This window comes from Sus scrofa, chromosome 10 (assembly GCF_054392235.1).
Source record: "Sus scrofa isolate SSC_HxYL_T2T_F1_AM1 chromosome 10, Sscrofa_HxYL_maternal_Yorkshire_Landrace_v2.0, whole genome shotgun sequence".
In the NCBI taxonomy this organism is placed as follows: Eukaryota; Metazoa; Chordata; class Mammalia; order Artiodactyla; family Suidae; genus Sus; species Sus scrofa.
Window position 1 is genome coordinate 26,278,425 of NC_139392.1, and position 9,324 is coordinate 26,287,748.

The window sequence follows — 9,324 nt, forward strand, 5'->3', positions numbered from 1 at the left end:
CAGAGTCTAGTCCATCCTCCTGCTTCTCGGACAAAGGGTTGCCCCTCCGTGACCTGTGTCCCCTGCCTCCGCTCCGCTGGGAGGATGCTGGATGGGCTGCAGGCACCAATCCCGCGGGTCTAAAGCAGCCTCCTCTCTTGGGCCAGCAGGGTCCAGCCTAGAGGCACTGCTGGACTTCTGAGGTCCATTCTGGCCTCCACGTGCTCCATAATCGGGGGTGGGCTATGGGAGAGCGGGGCCACAGTGGGGGGCTGGGACTTGCTGGCCTGGTACTCCCCCGAACCACTCCCCAGGGAAGCAGAAACCACGCATCTCCTGTGTCCCCTTCTGATGTCCTGGGGAGCCACATCCAGTGCCCCAGAAGGGGTGCAGGTCTGCCCACGGAGCCCAGTGGGCATGTCCAGTGACTTCACCTCACTGTGCCTGAGCTTCGCCATCTGTGAAAATGAGAAATGTAACTGTGCTGCCCGGGGGGCTGTGAGGAGCCCTAAATGGGAAAAGGTATGGGAAACATCAGAGTCGTGCTGCCACACGGCAGGTGCCCAACAGATGGGGATGAAAATGATGAAGATGATGATGATTGGCTGAGGGATGGGGGCAGGGGTCCAGGAAAGCCATTCTGCAAAGTCGGAGGTTGGAAGGAGAACAGAAGGGTTTGTGAGGAGTTCCCGTCGTGGCTCAGTGGTTAAGGAATCCGACTAGGAACCATGAGGTTGTGGGTTCAATCCCTGGCCTTGCTCAGTGGGTTAAGGATCCGGCGTTGCCGTGAGCTGAGGTGTAGGTTGCAGATGCGGCTCAGACCCCACCTTGCTGTGGCTCTGGTGTAGGCCGGCGGCTACAGCTCCAATTGGACCCCTAGCCTGGGAATCTCCATATGCTGCAGGAGCGGCCCTAGAAAAGGCAAATAGACAAAAAAAAAAAAGGGGGGGGGTTGTGAAATTGGGGACAGATGGTGAGCGGGAAGAAGAGGAATTCTTTTGTCTGAAATAACCCTCCGGTCATAGCTGTTAGGGGTTACTCCTTTGACTCTAGCACAACCTAGGGTCTCTGTGACCGGGACTTTGTGGCTGGGGCCCCCTTGCCGAGACACTGTGTCACCCGCACCGTAAAGTTCCCCTGTGTCACTAGATCAGGCAGCACAACTTAACAAGGTCTCAACTCATCTAGGAAATTCTCTCAAGTTTACTGTTAGCCGCATCATACAAATGAGGGAACAGAGGGCACAGAGAAGTTAAGTAACTGGCCCAAGATCACACAGCTGTAGCTCCAGAACCCACTCCCTGAGCCACCCTCTGCGCCACCCTCTGCTTCTCCAGCCCAGCTGATTCAGGGTCCACGTCCCCGCCACCAGGATGACACAGCCGTCCTCTGACCCACGATGTCTCCCAGGACGCCTGGCCCTTGCTGAGCCTCAGTTTCCCCTTGTGTTCTGACCCTGGGCTTCCCACTGACACAGAGTAGGCAGAGTCAGGGAGCCCCTGCTGCTCAGTCCTTCGGCCTCGGTGAGCGCTGGGCAGGGAGGAGGGGAGCAGGAGAGAAAGCCCCCAGGGGGCCCGGCCGTCCAGGGGAGTTTGTTCCCAGGACAGGTGTCAGGCGTCCCTCCAAGGAGCAGGGGGTGCCAGCCTTGGGTCTGCACACAAGGCCACGGCTCTGCACCCCAGGCCGTGGATCTGCACACGAGGCCACCGTGGGAAGTCTTTCTTGCCCCAGACCACCCCTCCCTCACCCCAGCGAGGTTGGAGTCACTCAAAGCAAGGAAGCTTCCATCATCTGACACTCAGACCTGCAAGTTCACCTGTGTCGCTGGGCGACCACACTCTGTCCCTGCTCCCAGCCCAGCCTATTCCTTCCCCAGGGATGCCTGTCTCAGCAGGTAAGTCATACCACCACCTACGCCATCCCCCACTCTGGAACCCAAGTGTCATCCTTGTCTTCTTCCTCCCCTCCCCCACGCTCCGTCCCCACCCTTCAGGCTCCGAGTGCATGGGTCCCCTGGGGGCACCCACATCTCCATCTTCACCCGAGGCCGCGGTTCCACTGGACACTCTTGGGGCCTACTCACCACCTCTCTGCTTCCCATCCCGCCCCCACCCCAACCCTCGCCCTACGTGACGGCCGAGAGACCCTCCAAATCCCAGCTCATGTCCCTGTCCTGCCCCTAGCCCTCCACACACCCTCAGTCTGGAACCCTCTTCCCTCGGGGCTGCTGCAGCCTCCACTTCACACCCAGTCCTCAGCTCACACCTGCTCCAGAAGTAACACGGAGCCCCTGGATGGGGGGGCCGGGGGCTGGACCCTGCAGAGCCACCTCTGAATGGGCGGTGGTACTGTCAGCCCAGGGTGGGGACAGCTGTCCTGACATCAAAGAGCACATGGGCCAGCCTGACCCTCCCTGCCAGGTGGCCCAGGGCCCCAGGGTGCCGGAGAGGCTGGGCAGGGGGCAGAAGGCAGGACGTGAGTGAGCCGTGGCATCAAGCTCCTGGTCCAAGCACGTGGTCCCTGTTGGATTTCGCTTACAGATCATGGACTAAAGATGAAAGGATCAGCTGTTTCACTACCACGGGAGTTCCCATCATGGCTCAGTGGTTAACAAGCCCACCTAGGATCCATGAGGATGTGGGTTTGATCCCTGGTCTCGCTCAGTGGGTTTAGGATCCAGCATTAACACGGGCTGTGGTGTAGGTTGAAGACGTGGCTGGGATCTGGCGTGGCTGTGGCTGTGGTGTAGGCTGGCGCCTGTAGATCCGATTTGACCCCCAGCCTTGGAACTTCCACATGCTGTGGGTGAAGCCCTGAAAAGCAAGAAAAAAAAAAAAAAAGATGTTTCAATACCATGACCATAGAGCGTGACCCCCTAGCGCGGGCCCCTGGGGGACCACGCAGAGCACATCTGCCCTCACCTCTAGGCTCACGTCAAGCACGCGGTGCTCTGGGAAGCCTCCTTGCCCCCATGTCTCACTCAGTTCCCCTCCAGGACCCTGTCCCCAGGCCCCCAAACCTTGCCCACTTGCACTGTCACCACTCATTTGATTGAATCAGACTCTTCAGGGAAGGGGGTCGGGGCTATGTCTGGTTCACGAATGTGTCCCCTGAATGTGCCAGTGAGGTGATAGGCCCTCAATCAATATTTGTTAAATGAATAAGAAAGAACGTTCTTGAAGAGTGTAAGCTTGGGCCTCCCTTCTCCTCGCCACAGTTATGTTGGGTGCCTGGGGGTGGGTCCCCTGACCTTTCTCAGATGCCCACAAAGCAGCCAGTTGGGCAAGGAAGAAAGACCCCCATCTCCTTCTTCCTGTTCTAACTGCCCCCACGTCCCTCTTGTTGGCTTTTGTGGAGATGAACTTGGCAAGTGGGAGTGGGCTGTGTGACCTTGAGTTATTGCCTGCCCTCTCTGGGCTTCACAGCAAAGGGTCCCTCACTGACTAGCCATAGCCTGCCCAGCTCTGACTTCGACGTGATGGTCGTTGCTTTGGGCAGGCTTCCGGACCTGTTTATCTCCACCAGGAGCTCATCACCCTATCTCAACAAGCTCTAGAGCTTTCCCCCGGCTCTGTAACTCAGCCCACAGGCTAAAGGCAAGCGCACAGCACCGAACGTTTTAGGGCAGCCATTTTGTTTCAAGATGGAAACACACCCGCTAAGGTAGGACTTCAATATCCTCCAGGAAGGTAGTTTCTTCCCAATGTCTTTAACTTCTTAAGGGGCTGAAATGGATCCAAGGCCCCCCCGACCCCCGATGTGAGCTCCTGAAGGATGGGGTGGACCCAAGGCCTCCTGGACCCCAGAGCAGAGGGAAGTGAGCCAGCCTTGCCTTGCAGGGCCCAAGTCCCCTAGGTGTGTGTGTGGGGGGGGTTTCCACTCTAGCTTTTCCAGGTGGAGCCAAGCCCACGATTAGACCCCCAGCCTCTCACCAACTCAGAACAGATTTCCATGGAAAGCAGCAGAAAGCAGAGGCAGAGGTAAAGGCCATCTTTCAGGCCCGGGACGCTCCCTGATGGGCCCCCTTTCTCCCCACCCCGCAAAGCAAGTGCAGGAAAAGTCTGCACAAGTGCCAGGGCCACCGTCCTGCCCTCCCTGTCCCCGCCGAGAGCCTGGGACCATGTCTCCAGGAGCTTCCCAGGAGCCCTGGCGCTGTGTCCACGCAGGCAGCATAGCGGATCCAGGCCAGGTCCAAAAATCCAGGGCCTGTGTCTGAGGCCTTAGCAGAAGATGTGAAAGTGGGGAGGCTCTGGGCAGGGTACCCAGACTCCCCGAGCCTCAGTTTCCTTGTCTTGCAATGGGTCTAATAGACAATATAGACGATATGTGTCTAAAAGAAATATTAGGACAAAACCTGGCATCTAATAAGCCCTTAATACATATCAAGCACTTTATCATTCTCTAGCTCTCAGGTAAGCACGTCTTTTATCTCCTGCAGCCCTCATTTTCTCATCCACAAAGCAGCATGAGATGGGAGGGGCAGGGCCACCTGATTCTGGAAAAGCCCTTCCAGCTGTGGCATCGGGTGGCCCGGATGTGGTCTTGGCCATGAGGTGAGACGTGGTTGTAACACACGTGCTCTCGGAGATGCCTGCAGCAAACTCTACTCGAAAGGCAAGCTCCGTGGCAACCAGCATCTTCCCAATTATCACCAAGGAAGAGACGGTGGCGTTCAGCCCTCAGAACCGATCTGACTAAGCCTCACTGTCCACATCTGTCAAATGGGACCATATTAGGGGCTGTGGACAGGATGGCCGCGCTTCCTCGCTCAGTGCTGGCTGTTGAGATGACAGAACCCAGCCCAGGCAGGTTTACCCTGCAAAGCTTTGCATCAGCTCTGCAGGCGGTGGGGACACGGGCTTGTATCATCCAGGGGCTGAAGCTCGAGCCTCACCCAGCGGGCACAGCAGGCCGGCAGGGCAGACCCCTCTTACCAGGCCGAGGTTCAGGGCGTTATTGTCATCCTCGGGCATGGGCAGATACACGGCCAGGGCCACACAGTTGGCAAAGATGGTGAGTAAGATGATGGTCTCGAAGGGTCTGGCAAAGGGTTAAGGAGCACGCTCGAGGGAGGCCTGGGATTGAGGGGTTAAGGGGAAGAGTGCACTGGGGGTCTGTCTGGACCGACCACAGGGCCAGGCTGATGGGCCCACAGTGCCGTCCTGCAGGGCACAAATCGGGCCGGCCCCCCTCTCATCCAGAACAGGGAGCACCCACTAAGATGCTTTGGGACCACAAAGCTCTGGGTCCTGGCTGGGGGCTTCTCAGCTTCAAGGGCCAGGGGGTCCTAACCCTCCCTTCTCAGCACCTGCCCCCCCCAAGGCCCCCTGCCCAGCCCACTGCTACTCTCCCCATCCCCGAGGAGCCATGGCCAGACAACCAAAGGTCCCTCGGAGAAACAGTATGAGAGGCCCCTGAGCTGCTGAAGGCTGAGTGAGCACCCACGGGGCAGGACTGCACAGCCTGAGGAGGGCATGGGAACCTGGCATCAGTGCCCCCAGAGCCAAGCAGCCACTCACACGGGCCTCTGCCCGCCGTTTCCAGGGGCACCCCTGGCTCCCTGGATTTGCTGGTGAGCAGCACAGCCCCCAGGGCGCTGATCATTGCAAGGCTGGTGTCAGGGAGCTGAGGGGGAGAAGGGGGGGCTGTCTGTGAGTGGTTGCAGGGCACTCTGTGTAGACAGTTTGAGGGTAAATCCCATTCTCTTCCCAGCCACCTTCCTCTGGGTTTGAAGAGAGGGGCCTTGGGAGAGGAGAGAGGATGCAGGTGAGAGATGAAGATGAGGGGACAGCAGGAGGACCTGGGACCACGCCCAGCGAGGGAGCAGCACCGACTCTGACCCCGACTTTCCAGCCCAGTCCTGGTTTTCCTGGTCCCCCAGTTCCCATGTTCTCTTTCTTCAAGGGAACAGCTGGTAAGAGCCCGGTCTTCCAAAACCCTTCAGAAATATTTCAAATATTCCTGCCCGCTCTCTCAGACCCACTGGAGAGGCCCTTGGCCCCTCTCCTTCCTCCCTTCCCCAAATAAGCCAGAAATTTCCATCATTCTTCCTCCCAGAGCAAATGTCTGCACAGAATGGCATTCTGGTCCCTGGGCCCGGGGGCGGTAAGGCCCAGCCGGGCCTGCTGTTCATGGCAGAGTTTGGTTCAAACTCATCTCTCCTCCCCCGCTGAGACCCCTCCCCACCTCGCTTGACTCTCACCCCCTCCCATGTGGGGGGGGGCGGTGGAAGGGATTTTCCCACAGGCTCACTGTTCCCCTCTCCCCCTCCCCCCACATCACAGGGAGCTGCATGGAGCCCATGACTTGGGGACTGGGTTCAGCTTCCAGCAGCCCATCGAAACACCCCAGCACCTTCCAGAGACTCTGCACAGGCGGCTCCCAGGGCCTGGGCCTCACCCTCAGCCCCTGGAAGCCCCACCAGTTCCACCACCTCCGTGGAGGACTTCCTTCCCCAGGCTCCTGACTCCGTCTCGGCCGCCTCCTGGCCCCAAAGCCTGAGACCTGGGACCACTCTCCCCCCACCCCCGACACCCCCAGGACACACTCTCTCTCCCCATGGCCCCGCAGCCCTAAAGGATACTTCCATTCCACGATGCTGATGCAGGCCTTCCGCACTGGGTTCTCAAGGGTCAGGCAGAACAAGGCCCGGGGTGGCCTGGGCAGGACCTCGGGAAGAGGCTTCTTAGGCTGTTTCTTCCTCTGGCCCTCGTCCTGGGGTGAAGACGGCTCCATGGTTCCCAGCAGGCTCACTCTCTCGGCTCACCCACCACTGCCCTCTCCTCCCTGCGTCCCGTCCGTCCGTCCGGTACCCCCGCCTTGGGGACTGGGCGGCTGAGCCCGCTGGGGAGCCTGCCTTGCTGAGCCAGCCAGGCGGGGCGGGGAGCGCGCTCCCTGCTCCCAGGGAGTAAAATTAGCCTCCGCTGGCTCCTTGCTGCCCAGCCTGAGCTCCTGCGGCCAGGCAGCTGTCATCCTCCCCAGCCCAGCCAGTGACATCCCAGAGTGTCCCCAAGGAGGCTGGGGGTGGGGGGGACTCACACACGGGCCTGGGTTGGGACAGAGGGAGACAGGATGTGAGGTTCAAGGCTGGGGCGCTTGAGAGTTCACGAAGCGACATGGAGCCTGAAGCTTCAGGCTGTCTTCTTGCTGGCAAGATTAATCATTCCCCACTCACACCCCCCAGGACACTGTCCAGAAAAGGAGCTGGTGGCCCAGCTCTGTAGGCGTCCCCAGCTCATCCTCTCATCTCTACCTGCAGCCACCAGGTGGAGACCCTCCCACCCTGACCCCCCCACCCCATGCATCGAGTGGGAGTTCCCTGAGTCTGCACACCTAGGGTGCAGCACCTCATGTGCCCTTTTTCCCCCACTCCCAACTGTGCAAGGGGCAGGTGTCTAACTCCGGGACTCTGTCCCCTCCGGGCTCTGCCGCTGGCATGCTCTAAGCTCTCTGTAAATGTTAGTTGAATGCCGGAGCTAACAGAACACCCCATATCCGCTGGAGGCAAGTACTCTAGGCAGTGTCGGCGGCATGAAAAAGGGGCGCAGGGGGAAGGGAGGTTGGACAGGGACCCAGGAATCACAAAACTCCACACCTGTCTTTATTCAGCCCCTTGGTGCAAACACAGCGCCAATATGTCCATGTGGTCCCCACGCCCACAGAGTAGTCTGGGGGTGAGGGGGACGCAGTCCTTTCCTAGCCCGGGTGGGGGGAGGAAAAGGCCACACTGGGGGGGGGGGTATTGGGGTGATAACACCCTCCATGAAGGAAGCAGGAGAGAGAGCACCATTGGCGCACTCGCTCTGCCTCCTCCGGAGTCTCTGGCTGGATCTGGGCTGAATGCACGCTGCCCCTGGCCTGCACCTCACCCTCCAGGCTCCTCTGGGGGCGGGGGGTGGCAAGCAAGCTCCCAAAGAGGACGCTGGTATTGGAGGCCATCTCCCGGAGAGCCGGGGCATAACGTGCGCACCAAAGCAGGCCCGCTTCCTGGGGACTCGCAGGCGCAGGGCTGAGCCTGTGGCCCCCAAGGACGGAGCAGGGCCCCCACAGCCGGTGTACACTGCAGGAACTGGGACAACAGGAACTGGGCTGACGCCGAGCCAGGGCCCAAGTTGGACCGGGCGCAGCAGCACGCACCGAGCTTCCCCACCCTGCCGGCCGCTCTGGCCACTCTGGCCTCTGTCGTGCCCTCGCCCCGCCCCCCGCCCTGCACTCCAGCTGAAAGGGACGGGGCCGGGGTGGCGGTGGCAGAAGGAGGGTGTTGCAGACAAGGAATCGCCTCAGGGCAGGGGGCCCTGGCACCCCGTGCCCGGTGGAACGCCAGCTCGGTCAGTGGCTGCATTCCTCCGACTCAAAGAGGGGCGAGGAGGAGCAGCAGGTGGGCTCGGAAGAGTCGGGCTCCCGGGCCGGGGGCGCCGGGGGCTCACGGGGGCCGTCGGGGGCGGCGCTCAGCAGCTCCTGCAGGTACTTGATGTAGCGGATGGCCGCCCGCAGGGTCTCCACCTTGCTGAGTCGCTTCTCGGCCAGGGCGCCAGGGAGGTGGCCGCGGAGGCGCGCGTAGCCCTCGTTGACGCAGCGGACGCGCTGGCGCTCGCGCTCGTTGCGCTTCTGGATGAAGGCGGGCTCGAAGGGGTAGTCGCAGACGCCCAGGGCGCCGGGGAAGGGCGCGCAGGGGAACACGCCCGCGTAGGCGTCGCAGTAGGGCGGCTCGGGGGCGCCAGGGTATAGCAGGAAGGGCACCGCGCCCAGTGGCTCGGCGCGGGGTAGGGGCGCGGGCCGGGGAGGGGGCCTGACGCCCAGAGGCAGGCAGCCAGGGGGCGCCGCGGGCCGGCGGTCCACCAGCGCCCGGCAGAAGTCGTCGTTCATGATGCCGCGCGGAGCCGGACCCGGAGCGAGCCCCCCCAGTCGGCCCCACTCGGGGTCTGCGCGCCCTGACCGCGGGCGAGTCACATCGCCAGCCGCAGCTCCGGGCGCCGGGACTGGTCAGGGCTTCTTTTCGCTCTGCGGGGAGGCGGCCGAGGTCCCCCTAACGCGAGCCATCGCGAGCCTTCCCGGGGCACCAAGCCCGTGGCTCCAGCGGGGCCCGCGCCTGGGTCCTGGTCCTCGCGGCCCTTGGGATCCTGGGCTGCTAAAGAGGAGAGTGAAGGTATCAATTAGGAAAGGCTCCATTCTGTCCCCCACCCCCGACACAATTGTAAGCATCAATGAGGGGGGGGGCTGCTGAAGAGGATCCACACCTGCCGACTGGGATTCAAACCCAGAGCTCACCCCTTAATGCTTGGCTGACCTCTTGAGCCATGCCCCCAGTTTCCACATATGGAGATAATGAAAGCATCCCTCCCAGGA

General features: G+C 61.2%; 2 protein-coding genes across 7 annotated transcripts in view; both read right to left on the bottom strand.

The window, feature by feature from the left end:
• The window catches only part of CACNA1S (calcium voltage-gated channel subunit alpha1 S), a 64,521-nt gene extending 57,658 nt beyond the window's left edge, over positions 1-6,863 (bottom strand). For all 6 annotated transcript variants that reach the window (XM_084980733.1, XM_084980732.1, XM_084980731.1 and 3 more), the window contains exons 1-2: positions 6,563-6,863; positions 4,914-5,019 (exon numbers count right to left, since the gene is read on the bottom strand). In XM_084980733.1, coding sequence (XP_084836859.1) covers positions 4,914-5,019; positions 6,563-6,714 — 258 coding nt within the window. In that variant the 5' untranslated portion in view covers positions 6,715-6,863. The remainder of the gene's footprint in view (positions 1-4,913; positions 5,020-6,562) is intronic.
• Positions 6,864-8,168: 1,305 nt separating this feature from the next.
• ASCL5 (achaete-scute family bHLH transcription factor 5) lies at positions 8,169-8,950 on the bottom strand. The gene has a single exon (XM_005656790.3). The coding sequence runs from the start codon at positions 8,842-8,844 to the stop codon at positions 8,308-8,310; it is 537 nt and encodes a 178-aa protein (XP_005656847.1). The 5' UTR covers positions 8,845-8,950; the 3' UTR covers positions 8,169-8,307.
• Positions 8,951-9,324: the final 374 nt, after the last annotated feature.